The sequence below is a fragment of the Coturnix japonica genome, chromosome 11, assembly GCF_054131305.1.
Source record: "Coturnix japonica strain WE chromosome 11, WE-NBRP24, whole genome shotgun sequence".
Taxonomy (NCBI): domain Eukaryota; kingdom Metazoa; phylum Chordata; class Aves; order Galliformes; family Phasianidae; genus Coturnix; species Coturnix japonica.
This window is the reverse complement of record NC_140673.1, coordinates 6,352,318-6,373,437: the sequence shown is the minus strand read 5'-3', so window position 1 is coordinate 6,373,437 and position 21,120 is coordinate 6,352,318. Positions and strand designations below refer to the sequence as shown.

The 21,120-nt window shown below is 49.8% G+C and overlaps 1 protein-coding gene across 5 annotated transcripts in view; it reads right to left on the bottom strand.

Moving 5' to 3' along the window:
- Window positions 1-21,120, bottom strand: part of TNR (tenascin R) — a 47,621-nt gene that overhangs the window by 19,436 nt on the left and 7,065 nt on the right. For 2 of the 5 annotated variants that reach the window (XM_032446231.2, XM_085510933.1), the window contains exons 2-6: window positions 6,953-7,508; window positions 4,742-5,227; window positions 4,075-4,338; window positions 3,313-3,428; window positions 880-1,030 (exon numbers count right to left, since the gene is read on the bottom strand). In XM_032446231.2, the coding sequence (XP_032302122.2) occupies window positions 880-1,030; window positions 3,313-3,428; window positions 4,075-4,338; window positions 4,742-5,227; window positions 6,953-7,448 (1,513 nt within the window). In that variant the 5' untranslated portion in view covers window positions 7,449-7,508. The remainder of the gene's footprint in view (window positions 1-879; window positions 1,031-3,312; window positions 3,429-4,074; window positions 4,339-4,741; window positions 5,228-6,952; window positions 7,509-21,120) is intronic. The other 3 variants (XM_032446232.2, XM_085510932.1, XM_015869798.3) reach the window with 3 other exon arrangements.

The following is a 21,120-nucleotide window of genomic DNA, read 5'->3' as shown; positions in this document are numbered from 1 at the left end:
AGTGCATCTCATGTTGGAGGTGGAGACCACAGCCCTGCATAAAAAGCAGTTGATAAAGTCAACTGCTTAATTTGAGGTAACAGCCTCTCTTTTTTTTTACTTTTTTTCTTTTTTCCCTGTGACTTCCTAGGAAAAGGGAAAGGTTTGCCTTGACCAGGAGATGTCTCTGTTAAGCCGTGTCAAGAGGAGCAGGACTATACTGAGGAAGCTCAGATCTGCAGCCAGAGAGGTGCTGTCTAATGGAGGGACCATCCCTGCACCACCCCTTCCTCCCCAAAGCCCCAGATTAGCATCTCTCCGTGCTCTGCCCAGCGCCACATCCTCTTGGTGAGGAGGGGATTGCGTTCTTCCTCACACACCGAATTTCATCAAGCTGCTTCTGGCTCCCTGCCCCGCTGCCTGATTTGCCTGAATGGGTGGGAGGACAGGGTGTTTGGAGGCACAAAAGCATGTGGGAGCTTTAATATGGAGGAGATGAGTAGGCAGTGCACTTTTAAGAGTTGTATCTTGGGTGCATCCAGCCTCCCAAATGTGCCTGGGGTAAGATTAACAGAGAAGAGCAATTCATGCAGCTATAATGTGCAAGCTGACTAGAGCCGTGACTCCCAACCCCATTAAACACACCATGCTTTCCATGCTTGCAGCAATTTGGGAGGGAGAGGGACAAAGTGTTGCATGAAAACCTATTGCTGCAATGCACCTGTAGCTTGGGCTTTTGGGTTGAATACTGGTTGAAGAAAAAAACACTTCTGTGTATCTGATGCCCCAGCACCTGGCTTGGGCAGCTTTCTGGCCCCAGCAGATGTTGTGTTTGGAGCTGATTTTGCTATGGGATGCTGAGGTTCTTGGGATGCACTGCCCAGCACCGGGCTCACTCACGGGTGGAGATGCTGTCAGAGGCTGGGGGGCTCCTGGCTTGATCCTTCAGAGCCACCACGGTGACAGTGTACTCCTCGCCTGGCTTCAGCCCCGTCTGGTTGAAGGTGGTAACGGTGCTGGGGAGCTGGGCAATCACACCACCCTCGTTGTTCTGCCAGGGACGGGGGGGAGAAAAGGCAATAAGAAGGAGGAATGGGTTTAAAAACAACACAAAAAAACTTCTTTCTTTTTTTCTTTTTTGGGGGAGTACAGGCACTGTTGCATGGCAAGGCGATGACCCAGCCATGCACCCCCAGATCACATCCTCATCCCAGCATGTCTCATCATGGAGATGCAGGAGCCTGGGACAAAGTCACCCACCAGCTGTGGAGCACCTGAGCTGGGAAATGCTCCCATCCTCTCTCCTGCCTCATACCTTGTTGTATTTTGCCATCTGAATATTCCCCAGATCATAAAAGATAAAACCAAAGCCTCCTTTTATGGCACGGCTTTCATGCAGGGGTGAAACCATCGCGTATTTATTTTGGAATCCCCTCCTTTTAAAATATCTTGAATTCATTATACTTTCTGTTTTGTACTCTGAAAAACACATAAGTCTTTTAAGCAACTGCAAATGTCACCTTCCCTGCCAGTGTTTGGACAATGGATCTTTTCTTGCTGCTGTCTTTACTAATAACGCACTAAACAAATCTGTGCACATAGCTCTCAATCCATATTCATCTCTTTTCCTCATTAAACAGGAAATCTTCCATTTTATCCATAAATTGCCATCTCACCTACCCTAATTTTCTTTTCTATGCCTGTTATCACTGCAGCCTTTCATCAATTGCTACTCTGAGACACTCTCATTGCCCCAAATATCCCTGTGTATTGCTTTCCTCTTTCCTTTTTGCACCCCAACAACCCCGATCCTGCTATCTCGGAACCATTTGGTGTGTGGAGGGTGGCTTGTACAGAGAGAGGGTGTGCACTCCCCCTGGGGACACTGAGGACAAAATTCCACACCCATCTTTTGGAAAGGCAGCTTGACCTCGATTTGCAAGCCTACAGCACAGGGGTTATTTGCTATAAGACTGCTCTAATGCTATATATATGTATGTATTTCCATGTTGCTGCCTCTTGGGTTTTGCTTTTAATTGGGGTGCAGCAATGGTTTTGTGTCTGTCCAAGCGGCTTGAGCCGTCAGTGTGGCTTCCAGGCAGCCAGGGAGACAGCACCCTCTGTCTTGCTTCGGGGGAAAAGCTGATGACAGACGTGAGAAAGCCCAATTTCAGCAGCAGGAGCACAACTGTATCTTCACAATGCAAGAGCTCACACTTGATGGACGGTACTAAAATGAAAGCCCTGTGAGCTGCAACCGTTCCCATCTCTGAAATCCTGCCCGAGGAACAACCTTCCTTTTGTACTTTATCTCTTTGTTTCATTCCCAACGTGTCTCTTGCTGGTTTGAAGCTTAAAAAAGAGAAATGGGAGCCAACAGCTTGCTGCAGTGGGCTGGCTTGAGGAAAACCTATTGCTGATGTCCTTGTAGGAGAGATGCTTCTATCCCACAAACACATCACCCCAAAACATGCCTATACCCATTTATCTGCTTCAGGGAGGATGCTGCTTAGATTAATTCATGAGTATTGATGAAATGTTTGAATGATGCATGATTTGTTTGCCACTAAATTGAAAGCTCTGGTGGTCTTTCCTTGGCATTGCCCTGTTTTATGGCATAGGGTTGGAACCACATCACCTTTAAAGTCCTCCCCAACCTAAGACATCCCATGATCCTATTGCTCTATTTCATCCTGATGCCCTTGGTTTTGTAACTGCAGTACCCAAACTTTGGCTTCGGTCACAATCTGTGGATCAAAAATTGCATCAAGATGCTCCCAGACCTTTCTGAAAGTGGGGAATGAATTATCTCAGGCCCCCGGGCCCCTGTTTTGTGCTGTGTCTCATGACACTTTGCAATTGAGAGCTGTTAAAACTTTGGGGCCAACTTCTGCTGTTCCTACTGCCCAGAGCTGCCTGACTCCAGCAAGGATTTTGTACAAGGGAAAATGGCATAATTGTGCCCTTAATCAGCATTTCTTTTACTGCTGGGGATTGAAAGCCTCTTGTAAAGAGGCTCCATATACAATTGAAGCTATACTTATGGCTAAATGGTGTAGAAATTATGAATATAGATGAAATACTTGATGTACAATTTCTGTTACTGCGTATGGAAAATAGGCGATATTTAGGGCAACACTTTCATCATTCCCATCTTTCCTGGCACCAGTTCTACCTGTTCATCACTGCAATTAAAATGCTGTGGCAGGAGCTATCTGGGCACATAGTTGGGGATACTGGAGCCCTGACAGCTAACGGCTGGTCATTGAGATCTGGACTTCCTGGAGTGGCTTAGGGTGTACCCTGCGATGCCGTGCTGTGAGGTAGCATTACCTTGGGGATGAAGCTGATCTCCCAGCCATCAAAAGGGAAGGAGAAGGGCTCCCACTGCACCTCCACTGTTGTCTCTGTGATGGTCTTGAACTTCAGCCCCTGCGGCGTGGCCAAGTCTAGAAGGGACCAGGAGGTGGTGAGGGCTGGGTTGACCTCCTCGCAGCTATTTTGTTATTGGGGTGGTGGAAATAGGGCCCTGCTGGTCTCTGTTAGCAACATCATTGTCCTTTTGGGCTGGAGGGAGAGGAAGGGGATGCTCTCCACTGTGGCATCCCACTGCATGGCACCCAATAACACCATGCCAACAGGGTGAGCAATGGGGTTACAAAAGTGGTACCGGCATCACTAGTTTTTCCCCTGCTCACTCTGCCTTTAATTTCCCAAGGGTACTTTCTGGAGGCTGCTGTCACAGCCTGCTGTTCCCTTTTCCCTCTGACATTAAGAACCTCATGATGCACAGGAACATCCCCTCTTGCTGTGCTGTTACCTCTGCCTTGGAGAGTCCATCCAGAGAAAGGAGCAGAACCTGTGACTTATATGATATATCACAAAAAATGTAAGATATTTTGGGCTGTGTTCTGGGGGCTTCAAGTAAGCATTGAAATTTTCCTTGATTTTCTGCCATCTGTTTGTTTGTTTTTTTTTTACAGGCTGCTTTGAGCATTCCTCATTATATGGGCCAACACCGGCTTCTGCAGCCGTGTGATGAGCATCACCTCTGGTTATTGGGGTACCAAGTGACAAGTGCAGGCAGATACTTACTGGTTGTCACCTTGGTGGTGACAGGGCTGCTCAAGACATCACTGATGACTGCGTAGATGCTGACATTGTAGGCAACACCTGGCTCCAGCTCCGTGATGGAGATGGTGCTCCAGTCCCCAGGCACCCGCTGCTGGAGCTGGGATCCCCCTGGCCCCGCTGGCTGGTATGATACCACATACTCAGTGGCTGCCCCGGGGCTGTCCCATGCCAGCTCAATGGAGCTGTCGCTGATCCCTGTCACTCGCAGGTTTTCAGGAGGAGCCACTGACAGGAAGAGAGAGGGAGAGCATCAGGATGTGCATGGCTTGTTTTCTGTCCACAGGTGAGGGAGTGTAGGTCTGCTGGTTAGACATGGGCAAGGGCTCTTGGTTGGGGGTCACGTGCTTACATGTTTTATTGCAAGGCAAAGGCTCAGGAGAACCTGCTTGTACTGCTGTTGTAAAAGTGGCTCACCACCAGTATCTGGACAAATCTCAATGGCTATTTGCTTGCCTTCCAAACCTTTATGCATTTCTTTGGGGACAGGAACAACAGACAGGCAATCAAACTATGGGATGTGAGCACAAAGTGCTCCACCATCTTTTGGTTCCTTCCACAATGTGTGAGATTCTGGGAACTTTGTGTCCCTTCCTCATGCAATCAGGTCTAACTCACCCCCCCAACACACCCCTGCTACCTGCCGAGCAGTCCTGCCCTCCGTAGCCATCCTCGCAGACGCAGAGGCCATCCTGGCAGACACCTCGTCCACTGCAGCCATTGGGACACCGCAGCCACCCGCAGTCCTCCCCAGCATAGCCCTCGATGCACACGCAGGTGCCGTTGTCACAGTGTCCCCTTCCCGAGCAGTCACGGGGGCAGCGGGGTTGAGAGCAGTCCTCCCCACCGAATCCCTCCTCGCAGATGCATTCTCCATCCACGCAGAGCCCGCGGGAGCCGCAGCCGGCGGGGCAGCGGAGCTGGGAGCAATCCTCACCGCCGTAGTCGTTGTCGCAGACGCACTGACCCTCCAGGCAGACCCCACGGCTGGAGCAGCCCCTCGGGCAGCGCGGCTCGGAGCAGTTGCTGCCAGCCCAGCCCTCGCTGCAGACGCAGCGGCACGATTCCAGGCTGAAGTTCCCGTGGCCGCTGCACGGTAAGGTGTAATCCAGGCGTCCTGCAAAATGATGCGGACGGGGCGGTCAGAGCCTGGGGTGGGGTCTGTGAATGGAGGGCAAGTGGCAGGGGTGGTCCTCCCTATAGCTGTGCTCTTTTGTTTCGTGGGACTTGGTGGCTTTGGGGATGCCCGAGGTGCAGGTTCAGCATGGGTCATGCTGGGGCTCAGGGTAGGAGCTCTAGTCTCAGCTCCTGGCTCCTGGGTGCCAGAGCTCCCCTTAGTTTCTCTGTAGTTCTCCAGACAGTTACATGGTAAAAAGCCCACCCTGGCCAACCCCTCTGTACTAACTACAACTCAGTGGACTCTGCTGTCTCCTCTCTCATCATACAGTTGAGACATCCCAATATTATGTCCCATTATTATAAACAAAAATGTATAATATTCATCCCTATCCTTCTGACTCCTGCTGAAATGGAGAGAGTGGTTTGCACGTGAGTTAGGGCTGTGGGAAGGCAGGGAGAACACACAGCCACCTCCTCTGATGTCCCTGCTTTGCTCAGCAGTGCTGCTGTGGGGTGAGGGGGAGCACATGGCAATGAGGGCACCAGTTGCTCTGACACTGCCCATCCTCCCATGTTTTTCCTCACAACATGGACCTGCTGCTTCAGCTTTGGGTTTACAGCAGCCTGGTTAATTCTTCCCCTTCTGACACACCTTTTTGTCCCCCCTACTGAATCTCTCATCCTAGATGAGTTACCTGGATGATAACTGATAGATGCTCTCTCAGCAAGGCTTAGCTGCCATACTATGTCAGACAGAGCGGTTTGGGCTCCTTTGCAGGATGCTTCCTGCAAAGCATTGGGAATGGTGACTGGGTTCTCTTCAGATCTCATCCTCTAGTTAAGTTATCAAAGGAGGAGAGAAGATGCTTGTAGGTGTGCTGTAAGACAGCTCTTTCCTTGGGGAAGTGCCTGAGGCTATGGGGTAGGGATCTTGCTCTCATTTAAAGTGTGGTGAATTGAAAGCAGCTTGGGTAAAATGAATGAAATTACTCCAGTTTTACCTCGGCACGCATCTGCGGTTCGAGTGAAGACTCCAACTAGTGATAAATGTTTAATGGGACAAGCTGCGTATGTTGCAAGCAAACCAAATTGTTCCATCGGTCTTTCAAATGTATTCCTTTAAATCAGGTTTTTCCTATTGCTCTTCCTACTCTGTTTTAACCCTTGCTGTGCACACAGTCGTGGCTTTCAAGGGTGTTGTCCAATCCCTTTTATGCTCACAGCTGATGGGTGCCACACTGGGGCATCCAAGCAGGACTGAGCCAAGCCTGGAGCCAGGAGGGGCCACCTGAGAGACCATACTGGTAAAACACTGATGCTTACAGTAGCTGCTAAGCAGTGCTGTGCAGAGCCAAGGCTGTTCTCAGTGAAGGGCCAACAGAACTGGGAGGTAACAGGTTGGGAAGCTCAGCCCGCTCATCCCTTACCAGCCACAATTTTATTCTTAATGGGATTTTAGCTCTGCCTAATGGATACACTTCTGCTGATGGGGTTTCCATAACAAGTGGGCTTTGGGAGCTCAAGTTACTGAATCCCTCCCAGGTATTTCCCTGCCTTGGAGGCCCTAAGCTGGGCTTTTCTTGGCACAGCTGTGACACCACGGCTGAACAGAGATTTTCATTCATCGCTGCTCTGAGTGACATTACCAGCTCTGTATTTATTTCTCCTGCCTTTTGCTTGAGCCCTGTATCCCCAACAAGAGCTAACAGCATGGTATTACTACCTGTGGCTGCATTTTCTTGACAGCAATTGGAGTTGCATTGGTCCCGGAGCATGGAGACCTCTCTCTCCAGCATCTCAATCCTGCTCAGCAGCTCCTGCAGGGACGGGAGGGAGGTGGAGCACTTACAGGCCTGCTTGGGCAAGTTTATCCTGTGGGTGAAGGTGACCTGGCTCTCGCTGTCGGAGGTCTGCTCCGTGTACTCCGCCAGCCTGTCGTCTTCTGAACTCACCTCCTCAGCCGAAGACCTGAGCATGGAGGAGCAGCAGCTGTCCGCGGGGACGTTGATGTTGTAGATGTGGTGGAAGACCATGGGCTGCTCTTTGATGGGTGGGCTGCAGTTGGCCAGGCCCCCCTCCTCATCCACTGCCGGCCTCTCGGCTGGCTCTGTTGTCACCTCCAGCCGGCACTCAAACGGCTTCAGGACAGCACCCAAGAGCAGCAGGTTGAAGCTGATGAGCACGTTTCTCAGGACTGGGTTGTCACTGTCAGTCCCCATTTTCTTGGGAGAGGGAGGAGCCTTCTAAGCCAACCTTGGTTGGCCAAGTGTGAGGAGGACCTATGGACAGAAAGGAAAAAGAGCATGATTAATGTTAGACCTGACACTGCACTAAGGTCAGAGAGGCGAGTTGTCCAGAGAGATGTGGGCCAGCTTGACATATGCACAGTCCCACTGACCTTGGTAGAGCCCAAAGCAGCCCCAAGATGGGCACAGGGCTGGGGGAAGAAGGTAGACATTCTCCAGAGCATGCATTCCCAGCATTCTGGCTCCAGCTCTCAATGACAGAAGCAGATTCTTATTCCCATAGTATTTTTGAAGGTAACAGTTGATTTGGTACTAACAAAGCCCCACACATCTGTGTTTCCACCCCCATGTGGCTACTGCAATCAGTGCAACATCAGCACTGGGGTTAAAGCATAGGTGCCAGCAATGCATGGGTGATGACAATGCATGGGTGAAAATACCACATCCTTACTCTTCTCTGGACCCCTCCACTGGTGCCCCAGGAGCTGAGCCTGAGGTTGCTAAGCTTCCTCCAGTAGCTATAGGAACAGCAGCCTCAACACAAAACACCGTTAAATTACACCACGCAGGCTTGAGCTCCTTTAGGTTTGTGCTCTGAGCAGACAAATCCCTTGTGATGAAGTGGCTTCACCTCCTACCCATGCTCTGGATTACAGGTTAAAGTTGCCTTGATTTGAAAATAAATAACTTCTCACTTCTGTATCAATTACAAGCCCCCAGGTACCAATCTGGGCTCCAAGGACATGATTATCTGCAACCAAAAACCTCCAATGTCAGCTCATTTGTGCTGGAGATGGATTTGGTCCCGTTACTCTTGCTGGGACTACTGTGTGTTGACCAGTGCTGGACATCAACAAGTTTGCCATGAGGAATCACTGCCCAGTCCATCCCAGGATAGAACTAGTGGGCAGGTGAGACTGAGACTACAATTACATTGCTCTCATCATTTGGAGGTCAGTGGTTCCCAATGTGGATGGGGTCAGCCACTGGGACTCTCACAGTATCTTTTTTTTCCTAGGAGTGCTGTATGCCCTGGGAGGGGAATGGATAATATCTGGTCCCATTGGGATGGGACCTGCCTTGAGGAGCCAGTGTCCTTGTGCAGGGGCAGTCTCCTTCAGGCCACAAAGCTTGGGTTTTTGGAGATGGGAGGCAAGAGTGGTTTGCTGCTTGTCTGTGGTCTGACTTTACTGCTGTCTGTAAGGGCCATAATCTTGAGCAGTTCCCCTCTCTCAGCGCTATTCCCCTGCTCTAACGCTCCTCTTTGAGGAATGAAAATGCCTCCCCCTCTTCGTCAGCTTCTCAGTGAAAATATTTGTTTACTGTTTTTTCTCTTACAATACCATGGTACTACAGAAAATACAGCTATTCAGCTGCCTCTCAGTCTTTGCAGGGTTATTATCCCATATTACTGCAGCGTTCCTCCTGCATGTTTCTTCCTGGCTCTGTGCTCAGTGCCTGCCTCTCTTGTGATCAGGCACATGGAGCTTTGCTAGGCTTTCTCTATTTCTTTGTGATTTCAAGCAAAGCAAATAAATGAAATTCTCCAAGGTGGAGTGACCTCCCCACCTTTTCAGATGGGGTTGGCATGGGGTATGGGATATGTTTCCATGCAGTGGTGGTTGCTTCCACCATTGTAAGCACATGGCGTGTGCCATGGTGAGTTTGTGGATGTGTGATATAATCCACCTGCCAGCTGTTTCCATATTTGTATTTCAACCATCATCCTCCATACTAAATATGGAGGATCCACTTGGCTGGAGGATGAGGAAGAGACAGAAACCATCTGACTCCTAATGTTGACTGTGCTGCCACCTAGATGCTTCAGTGCTGGGATGGAGGGACCAGTAGTCTGGTCTTAGTGGGCAGTGATGCCAAGCAGCTAGGATCTCTTTCTATGCAAAGTGGTATTGCCAAAGCAATTGGAAAAAGAACACAGCCTTTTACCCTATGGTGATGGCTCCTGTCAGCCATGAGGGAAAGATATCCCTTCAAGGAAGACCTGATAATTAACTCAGGTAAATAGACCACCATGGAGAAAGGTATCTTGAGGGAACTAGCTGTGATAGGGATGATATATGGAATTAAACAACACCCCATGACCCAGCCTGGCGCAGTGGGGCTGCATGCAGTGCCTCCCAGTAGCCCCCAGTCTTTACCCACCCTAGGTTCCTCCACAGCTCCTTGGTGGCTCTGGCTGACTCCTCTTGTCCCCATATGACAGAGAGGCCAGGCACAGGGGGAGGCACAGGGACTAATTAGCGCTTCCTGCCTTTGATTGACTTGCTGGCATGCAAGGCTCCGTGCAAGCTCCTTGGCCTCTCTCCCTGCTTTTATTTTCTTGTGCTTGTTCAGTGGGGAAGGAATTGTGGCTGCAAGCCAGTAGCATGGAGCTGGGCCAGAGCTTCAAAGCAGCAGCATCGCAGAGCAGCTTAGGTGGTAGGAACGAAATAAAGTCCTCCCACAGATCTCCATCACTGCGGGTGCCTATGGGGTGCTGCCCAGTGCTCATTTCTTGGGTGATGTATGGTGGCATCACCTCTCTTCCCACCCCATGGAGTGGCTTTGGGCAATGGTGATGCTGCAGGGGGTTTGTATCCCCATGGTACAGTGCTAAGGGTGCTTTCTCTTTGTTTTCTTTTAGTATCATAAACTGAACAATGGGTGCATTTTGGGATTGCAGGTATGTCTGAAAGCTACCAAGGGAGAGAGGCTACATTAACAACATGCCTGTAGGCAAATGTGGGGCCTACCTAGTGAGAATTAAAGTTCAAATTCAAGTTTGGCAGGCATCGAGTGCTTCAACTTCAGGGATGTGCGAGATGATCAATCTGCTGCCGTTTATGTGCATGGGGCTCAATAAAAGGAAACAATCTAAAACTGAGATAAACACTGGAGTGCTGTTTCCAGAAGCAGTGAAGTGCTCTACCTCTCAGATGTCCTCCCCTCACCCAGGATTTGTGTACTGGGGGCCTACAAAGGGAAGAAGTAAAAAGCCAAGATACATCCTGCAGTGTGTCCACCTGAATTATAGATTTTTGTGGCCCTGAGCAGCATCTGCAGCCTGTTGTTTATTGCTTGTAAATTTGGCCTTGACAAGCCCAAACCATGCGATGGATGTGGGTATGACACAGCTGCAAAATCACTTGCTGTTGGGGAACATCTTTGCTGGAGATGATTTAAGGTTTAAAAAACCCAACAGCATCCCCATGCAAAACCAGACTGAATGCATCAGGTGCCCCCAGGACCCATAGGACTGATACAGGTTGGCTCTTGTGACATGGGTACCCATAGAGTGAGTGCTTTTCCCCCGCTGACTAATTGTGTGGTTAAGGATGAAATACTCTCCTGCTTTAAACAGCAGTTCCCTAACTATACATGGAGGAAGAAATCTATAGTTCCCCAAGCTGCCTGTAAATTTGGCAGGCTTAATAATTCATGTATGCCTTTGTGATTGCAGCCTACATTATATCTTTCTTTCATTACACGCTTCCTTATTGGATTTTAGCGGCATGTATCGGTAGCCTCTGTATGTTCCCACAGGAAGGGATGAGAGAAAAGTTTTGGGATGAGCTCTTTACCTTTACACGTGGGCAGGTGGAGCCTGAATCTGACCCGTGTGATCCCACATCATCCTCAGGTGATGCTCAGCATGATGGCTTGCAGTGCTGCATGCAATGCCCCGCTCTCTGCTCTGCAGACCCATTTCCCACCAAACTGCCCAAGTTTACGAAGAAAGGAGTTCTGGAGATCCCACCCATAGTGTCACAGCCACCAGCTCTGCCCCTCACTTCCATATGCAGCTCTTCTGGCACAGAACTGTGCTGGTGAAACCATAAAGGAGGAATTAACCATAATTACAGAGCATTGCGGGTCACAAACACACTCTAAATCCTCTCCAATTATGTAGTAGCACTTAATCTATAAGGAAACTGTAGTTTAAGAGCAAAAATAAATATGAGGTTATTTTTATCTTCAGCATGGGCACTAGTCATTAACTTTGGAGGGTGATGGAGGACCTGCAGGCACGGCATGGTAGAGGCTGTTGGATGGGGCTGTGTCCCACAGGGATATGTTGTGAACTGCTGCTAGATCCAACCATACCAACAGGCTTTTAGCTGTTCATGTACCCATGCTCACCCAGCTCCACTTTTCCTTTTCTACTCTGCTTTTTTGCCCATCCTAAATGGACTTCAGGTGCAAACGACTGCGAGATTGCTTTCTAATTATGGCTACATTGAGCACCTGCATGGCAGGAGCCTGATGCAGGGCTGTGGGGACCTGGTGAAGCATCACATAAGCAGGCAGTTTCTGTACTTCTTTTTCCCTCTCCATCAATCATGGCTTTTCCCACTCCTGTTCCTGGCATTCCTCCCTTTGCCCATCCTTGCACAGGACTCATGGATGTAAGGTGAAGGACCACATGGGCATCTTCCAGCAAGGAGAAAATCCATTCTGAGAGCCCGGATCTCTAGTGAATTCACCCCATCTCAACAGCACTGGCTTTGGGTCCCTCTCAGCCACGTGCATGGGTTTTTTTCCCCTGTTTGCTCTCAGCACACAGCTCCAGGAAAGGCAGCAAAGCCTCGTGCTCGTGTATCTGCTGCTTGCTGTCATGTTTCATTAGTGCGTGAGCCTTCCTGCTCCTCCTCGGAGCTGTGTGCGTAGCTGCAGTGGATGTGAATTACCCAGTATGGGATGTTCCCATCCCAGCTCCTCCAAAGCACTGCCAACCACTGCCTCTGCTTTGTGGTAATGATGCAAATTAATGTATGCAACACATCCATGTGTGCATCCAGAAGCCAGACGAGCATCCAGGAGGCAGTTCAAAAAGCAGTAATTTCCATCTAATCACCATTTTTGCTGAGCTCCCCCTACACGTTTGGGGCAGCAGCACTGCTAGTGCAAGACTTTGACCCCCCCAGACAGAGCACACAGCTCCACACTGCACACTGCTGTGATGCATGTGAGCAGCACACTTCTTGGACACAATACATCCCCTCTGCAGAGCCCAGTGTTTTAGGAGTGCAGTGAGATGCTCGTCCTCAGCCCCACTGCAGGGCTCAGGCTGACTTCTGCCATTGAGAAGACAACCAGAGCAGGGAAATGAATCGCAGACGTGCTGCAGAGACTTCATTTGATAAATAATGTATATAGAGTTTGCAGTAATAACCACTTTTTTTTTCCTAGCCAGCCAGCCAGGCTGGCTTTGACACATCCTGGCTGTACTGTCAGATAGGTTAATCTGTTTTATTTATTTTTTTTTCCACCTCAGATGAGCTGCATGCATGTGTACAGCTAGGAGGTGGCAGCCCTGCCTCTGCTTGTGGCTGCCCAAGATTCAAGGCTTCTCCCTTCTTCTTTGGCCTCAAGCTGGCTCCCATCCCCTGCTGTATACCCACATGGACTCCCTGGTTCAGTCCTTACACTGCATCAAGGAAGGGTGGAAGACCCCCCTTTCTACATCCCTCTGAAGGAACCAGGAGCAATCTCAGTGCTTTGCCCTACAGGGCAAGGTACTTGGGGAACAGCAGTGCCCCAGTGTGGACTGGCACTGAGGACCCAAGCCAGGCTGGGTTTTTATTGCTCTATAATACGCAAGTACCTCATTAAGGAATGGATATAAATGCCTAATGTAATTTGCTGAGCTTGGAGCCGGTGCAGGGCATGGGAGCTTGGAATGATGCCTGCTGGTCTGTCAGGGTTTGTGAGCTCCAGCTCGTTCCTGCTCACTTAAACTATCCCACTAGCACTATGAGTGCTGGGTTGGACTGTTTACAAGCCAGCACTTAAAATCAATTTTAAGGTTAGTTTGGTTTTTTTTTGCCTGAAGAGCTGCATGGAGACACAAGGCTTGGGCTGAAGGAGATCCTTTGGTCGTGTGGCAGTGATGTGCCATACCCCTGGCGCTGTGTCACAGCCCATCACTGTGCTGGCTCAGTTCCCTCCCCTCCCTCTGTCCCCAGCACCCACATGCACATATGTGCAGTTGCCCTTTCCAGAAAGCTGGTTCAGCACCTCTTGTTTCTCTGTATTTCTGAGTCTTATCGTTTCAAAGCCCAAATTAACCACAGCCATCTGAAACACGCTTTCTTGTTGCCCTCCTTCCCATTTGCTTCCAGTGGATGAATAAGTAGTGGTAAATGATGCGCTGTGGTCTTCCATGCAGGGCTTGCTGGACTGAGCAACAAGATCTCTTGCACAGCAATTACATCACTGTGGGAAGAGCCAAAAATATGCATGGAGCTGGAGTACAGCAGTGTGAAAGGCAGGGATTTTTGGTTGCAGGATCTTGGGAGCAGTTGGTCAGATTCAGCAAACCCAACCCACTGCTCTCCTGTCTTATTACATGAAGCAAACAGGACAGAGGTCAGGGCAGGAGAGAGGCTGTGGTGGATGGCTGCATCCAGGAGCTCCCTGGCTTCCATCAAAGCTCAAGTATCCATAAAAAGCTATTAGTTGCCAAAGCCTTTGGGCCTGGCAGGCAGCACTGTGCTGCTGGGGGCGGCCTGCTGAGCCTGCAAAACCTGCAGGAAAACAGGATCGTGGACAGGAATGGGACCCAAAGCTTAATTTGCAGCCTCCTGGTCAGTGGGATGGAGAGGGGATGGTTATGTCCTCTGTGGGGCTCAGGGACAGCTTGGGGCTGAGAACATGGCTTTAGTTTCTTATAATTTAAGTCCCAGTTCTGATGGTGTAATGTTAGAGCTTCTGCACACTCAAATGCTGACTCAGCCTGGGCTGGTGTCCAGGCCCCATTGCTCTCTCCTGGTGTTTCTCTCTGCCAAGGAAGAAGACATCTCAGGGCCATCAGCAGCAATTTTTTGTTCCCACCAATGGAATACCAGCTCCATCCTCCAAATACATGCCACAGTGGGCTGAGCCCTAGGTGAGGACCAAACACATGCACAGCCCTGCACACATGAGCTGAGGGATGCTCATCTCTTTGCAGGGGCTGAGCCTGAAAGAGCCTATTTCTAATTTTGACAAGGTCAGCAATAAATCAGCATGAAGGCAGCAGCATCATGGATGCCTTAGGCAGTATTATTCCCAAAGGTGAGAGGAGCACTGAGGCTGGCAGCAGCCTGTGCCCATAGGAGACATTTGGTTTCCCAGTTTTTGAATGGAAGCTGATAAACTTTCTCCACTGCTTGTGGTACGTGGCATCAACAAGAGCCAAGATAGCACCAATAACATCTCTTGCATACAGAGAAGTTGATCTCATTCAGTTATTTTATTCTTTTATCCTCTCTCCAGCAATTTCAAGAACTTCCTGAGCTCGTGTTGAGATGTTGATACCCAGGTGAAAGGAGAGGTCAGCCCTCACCCCATGGGATTGCCCTTAACTAGGAGTGTTGCATCTTTCTCCTTCATTTCTTTTCATTATTCTTTCCCTCCACTGAGCAGCTCAGTTCCACAGTGACCAGCAGACATCCTGAACGCATGTATCTCCAAGGAGCTCTGAGCATCCTGACCAGCCCCATACTAGAGATGTGGGACATCCTAATCCCTCTGCTCAAGCAGAAGTAACACCTCGAATGTGAGAGCTGCCTACTCTGCAGCTCCTCCTAAGGCAATATTTCTCTCCTTGATTTTTACTGCATGACACTGCTCACCATTTATCATTATTTACCAGGGCTGGAGCCTCTGGTGATGACACCAATGGGAGTTTTTCACCAGCTTCCCAGGGCAGCCACAACTGGTTGGCCATTAAGGGATCTGCGCACAAGTAGGTCCTGGAGCCTGGCCAACCTTCCCTTCCAATTTCCCCTCCTATTCTTCAACCTCTCTGCCTGTTTTCCCTTTGGGAGACCTGTTGAGGTGTATCGTTTCTTTTTCTTTTCCTTCTTTTTCCCCTTTATTTTTGTTACTGTATATAGCAGAGTTTGATCTGGCAACCAACCAGGGGACCCGCAATTGCTTTGTCCTTTGGTGTGCTGGGTTATTTCGACTTCAAGTGTTTCTATTGAGAAACCGATTAAGACAAAAGAAAGAAAAGCCATATCTTTAAGTGGAAGTGAACCTTTAGGTTATCTGGGAGGCAATCTCCTTAGCTCTTTTCTTTCTCACTCTTCACCTTGCTATTTTTTCTTTGTTTACCTCTTTCATTTCCTTCACAGGTGCTTGAGGCATTTAAAGGATGCTTCTCCCTTTCCCAGGCAGATGCCACTTCGAACTCACCAAATTGTGCCCCTAAAAGCAGAGGCAGAACTACACAGGTTATAGCGTTGTAGTCATGCTGGCTTGCTGATGAAGGGAAGAAGTATTTTCTGCCCAGAAAATACCAGCAAATGGCAAGAAAGAATGGGGTTTTCCTCCTAAAGTTTAGCAAGGAATTGGTAGTAGCTGACTTGGATGTAGGCTACACTGGTGGACCAATGTGAGTCAGCATGGGGAGGTGGGTGAGTAAAAGGGACTTTTCAGTACCTGGGTCTCTCATTACATGCTGGTAATGGAGCCTTTAACTCTACCAACACCTCATGGGAGAGCAATACAGCAGGATGGAGTTGTTCCATTCCTGGGGCATATTAAGAGCAACATCTCATTTCCAATGATGGAAAAAGCTACCAGAGAAGATGCTGCTCTGGCTTTGATTTGGGCTAATAGAGTAGAACTGCTTGGGGAAAAAAAAAAGAAAGAAAGAAAAAAAAGTGGGAGGTAATTTCAGGAAATAAATCACAAAATAATGGAGTGCACGGTGCCAAGAGAAGGGGAGCAAGAACAGCAGAATGATGATAATGGTCTGCAAAAGAAATTCTCTGGGAACTGGTAGGTGACATCTCTAGGGAAGATAATCCGAGAGATAAAGAGAGCAGGGAAGCTGGCAATTACCTAAAGTGACTGCATTAGGGGCACCAAAACAGGCCGTGTTGATGCAGAGGGACAAGAGGAAGGTGGCTCAGAGACCTGGCAGACGTGAGGAGTTGCAGAGAAAGGGAAATGAAAACAGGGACCCAATGATGAGGAGAGCAGATGCACCAATACAAGCAGAGCAAACTCCAGTAGGCCATCAGTTTAATGGCTGGGGAAAACTGTTTTATAAGTGCATGGCAAGGAGAATAAGAGCCAAGGAGAGCCCAAGCTCTTTGCTTCTTGAATGGAGGAAGAGAGCCAGAGTTGCAGTGCAGGAACACAGTGTGGGCTGAGCTTCAGCCCTCCCTCCCATCCAGCTCATCAGGACAGGATAATTACACCAGGCTCCAAAGCAGCCCGGGGGGGTATTTAGAGTCAAGTGTGCTCATGTCAGCAGGGCATGCCCTGAGCTGCCTGCACAGGGCTAACCCAACCTATGGGGCATGCAGAGTTCTCCAAGTCCTGCTTGAGCACAGTGGCCTGGGAGCACCGTGGTGGAAAGCACTTGCAGGAACCCAAAAATGGCCATTAATGGGACTGAAGGAAGGGCCGGGGACCTTGTGTTGAGCTTCAGGAGGAGGTGAGTGAATCAGATGCTCTGCCTCATCCCCTGCAGTTGTGCCAGCATCGCTGCAAGCCGATGAGCTCACTGGTGTGTCTGTCCCAGCCAGTCACTGCCACACAGCGCAGCCCACAGGGGCCATCCCTGCCCTACAGCTGTGCTGCCACCACCAGCTCGTCCCAGTCACCGTCATCTCCACTGCTGGTGCTCCTCATCTTCATCCATGCCACGGGCTGCCCCCCATCCCTGTCTCTTGGGTTCAGAGACCTGAGGAAAACCTCAGGGTTTGCTCGGAGCTTGTTTTCCATCTCTGCCCTGTTCCTCGTGCCGCAGCACAGCATCCCCGCTGCCCATCACCCCTGCACTGCATCCCTAGGGACCACAGTTCTGCCGTGCTCTTTGCATGTCCGCGTTTGTCTTAGTGGTTGACCCCTTCAGTTGATATTAGCCTCCCGGTCACCTCCACCACTGCCTGTCACAGCCAATTAGAAATATAGTCCTCTCTGCATCACGGTCCTCGTTAAACCAACCATCCCTTCTACCTGCTGCAGTCGTCACCTCATTATAACTCCATTACCTTTAACAACAACTCCATTACCATCCATTATCTTTCTTATCATCTCCTTTACAAGGCTGTTATCTGCACCTCCTCCTCTCCAGCTATCCCCTCCTCAATTACGGTACCATTATCTTTATTACCACCCCATTACAGTCATAATTATTCCCATTACAATTCCAAGATCTGTGCCTTCATCCAGACACCCCGTTGTCTCCAGCAGCCCCATTACCACCATCAGAACTGCTCCTCGTTGCCTCCGTGGGATAGCACTGTAACTGCCTCCCTCCCTGCAATCCTAATCACCCCCATGCCGACGGCCGTCTTTTAATTGTTTTTCATTACAGTTTTATTGTGTTTTGCTGTTATTACTTCCTTTACCAGCCATTCTGCTGAAGCAATGTGATTTGAATTGGCACCTGGGTGAGAGCTGGTGCTCAGGTCCGTGGTGTTATGGCACTGCATTGACTTGTACTGGCCCTGTGTGGGTATATTCACCCCATTCTCCATCATAACTCCAGCATGGAGATGGGAATGGTGGGAGGAATGGGGGGGAGCTGTGCAGGGGGGAGGGCACCTTTCTGAGTGTGCTGAGCTGGGGGTGCTTTGCTCTGCCTGTGGGCACCTCAGCAAAGGAGGATGAGGAAGGAATCAGAGCAGTTACAGAGAGCCACAAAATCATTAGAGGATGGGGAGACCGCTTAGCTGGAGAGATGTGGAGAGCTGAGCCTGTTCAGTCCATCAGGAAGATGGAGTGGTGGCTTCAACTGTTCCTATAAGAACTGTCAAGGCAGGGAAACACTAAAGAAGATACTAAAGAGTTCCTGGGCACTGAGAGAGCAGAGTGAGGTGGCAGGGAGAGAAGGCAGCAGGGATGGGGGGTGGATGAGAGGATGCTCCGTGTGCGGGCAGCGCTCAGTGGGGCCGATGGACCCACCCCGCTGGGATTGTGAGAGCAGGGAAGGGCCGGCGGGTAATTAACGCTGCGGTGTGAGCCGCGATTTCGATCAGGTTGGAATGCCCCGGGGTTATTTCCCACGATCGATGCGCGTCATAAATAATGCATCCTGCGGTGGGGTGGGGGATGTGGGGGGGGGAAATGCTGCCTTTCGTTATCAGATGCCGATGTAGATCGGCAGAGCTGGGAGGGAGCGCGGCTCAGAGCAAAGAGTGAAAAAGGGGAATAAACACATGGAGGAGATTTGGCTAATTCCAGCTCTGCCGAAGCAGACCGAAGGGAGATGGCACAGTTATTTCTGGATTCTGATAGGGTGGATATAATAGAGGGTGGAAGGAGATTTGGGAGTCAGAGGAAAGGATTTGGATGGATGGGGCAGCACCAGACTCCCTGGCTTTCAGCTTCCATCTGGAGCCACGGGTTGCCCAAGGGATCTGCCTGGCTTCCACCATGGTCAGATGATCCTTTGCCAGGTGACTCTTCAGCCAGTTCAGTTCATAACTCAGGGTCTTAGCCTGCATGGCCCCATTCTGCATCTCCTGCTCTGAGTTTGCTGCCAACACATCATCAACCCTCCAAGTGCTCTGGAAGCAAAAATAGGGACCTGGTGCATCTCTGTGGTTCTTTACCAAGAGAGTGGTGAGGTGCCAGCACAGGCTGCCCAGAGAGGCTGTGGATGCCCCATCCATCCCTGGAGGTGTTCAAGGCCAGGTTGGATGGGGCCCTGGGCAGCCTGGGCTGGTATTAAATGTGGAGGTCAGTGGCCCTGCCTGTGGCAGAGGAGTTGGAGCTTCACGATCCTTGAGGTCCCTTCCAACCCAGCCCATTCTATGATTCTGTGATTCTATGGTGCCTTTCCCTGCCCTTCTATTGCAAAAAATGAGAGATCTGGAGCTGGCCTGGTGGGAACAGGGCTTTCCAGTCCCCTGGGCTGCAGCCCAGATGGTCTGTGCAGATTACTGCAGCCTCCAGGGCCACCAATCCCAGGCAGTTTGGCAGGGCTGAATTCCCTCTAAATGACAAAAATAAATAAAATCTCTCTGCATTAAATGCCGGGAAGGCCATGAAAGAGCTGTGTACACAATGAAAACAAATACATGGTTAAATAACCTCTCCAACAGTATTTCTCTAAAATGCCTCTCTAAATAACGCAAAGTGAAAGGCTTGCTCAGCAGTGATTAACTTCGGTTCAGGAAGATGGTCTGTATCAAATCGTTACCGTCAGCTGATTAAAAATGAATTAAACCTAACAGAAAACAATTCCCAAAACATCATCTCGCCTTCCAAATGCAATTCCCAAAGACACATTAGAGCAGACCCTACAGAAGGAGTTACCTGGAGAGCCTAAGGATGAAGCGGCTGATGGGACCAAGGATAGGGGGTTGTGGGGGCGAAGGGGATGCTGCTTAGGGTGAGGAAAAATAACTCAACCTGGAGACAGCTCTGCCTTGAGGGGACATTTATTTCCAAGCTGTTGGTTTTGAGAAATAAAATAAATGAAACAAGCGGGAAGGACCGCAGCTAATTTAGCATCATTTGTCTGCTTGGCATCTGGTAAAGGTCTGAAGGATCAGGAAGGACAAGCAGGTGGGAGAGACCCACACTTGTGCCAGGCTTTGGAATGGGTTCTAATTCCTGCCAATCAAGCGTAGCCAGCTTTTAATTGCCACACTCCGTGTGAGTCCACTAAATGGCAGCGCTTCAAATATCGCTTCTCATGGCAGATTCTCTTTTTAAGTAGTTCCAGTTTTCTTAATCTTTTTTCTTTTTCATCAGCAATTTCATAGTGGTTGTTGGGTCTCATCATTGCTCCCCTTGTTTGGAGTGACCAAGAGTTATCCCTCCTGAGGGCTGTGCCAGGGGAAGATTAGGTTGGACAACAGGAAGAATTTCTTCATGGGGAGGGTGGCCAAGCATTGGAATGGGTGGTGGAGTCCCCATCCCTGGATAGGGACGTGGGTTAGTGTGGTGGCACTTGATAGATCAGGCTGATGGTTGGACCCGGTCTTTTTCTCCAGTGCTTTTGGAGATATCATAAAAAAGGATAACTGACAATTGAAGGGAGCCCGTCATTCTGACACATTAATAACAGCCTATTTTAAGCCACTGAGAACACGACTCAGCAGGTTGGGAAGTTGTAAAACCATCACACAGTGCTCTGCCTCTCTCCTTGTTTGTGCCTCCTAAAAGCAGCAGAAAACCCAAATAGTAGTGTTAACAGCAGCACGTATGCATGCATATGTATGCACACCCAGTACTTACATATCTATGTGCTTACTCAGGGTTTGGGGTATGCCAAGTGTGGCTTTCTTCCATGTCATCCCATGGCACATCCCCACTGGGTACCACTGCTCTTGCCCTGCAGAAACATTCCTGCTGAGGGTCTCACTTCATCCTCTGCATCTCTTCCCAACCAGCAAAGCCTCCCATGTGTGGGGACAACAGGGACCCTATCCCCATCCTCTGTGCCCCCAGCTCCTGGTAATGCTTTCATCTCACTGCCTATTTACCCATCATCACTTTCATGCACTGTTTATCCTGCACTCTTTATTCCCCACCGATCCTCCCTCACCAGTCCCTTGTGCTCTGGGTTGGAGCATTGCCTATTTATACTCTTAACCTTTGTCTCTCTTTCCTCTGCCTCTTCGATCTGCCCATCAATCTTGCCTGCAGCCTCCATCACACCAAGCCCGGCGTCACCATCACCACACTCCAT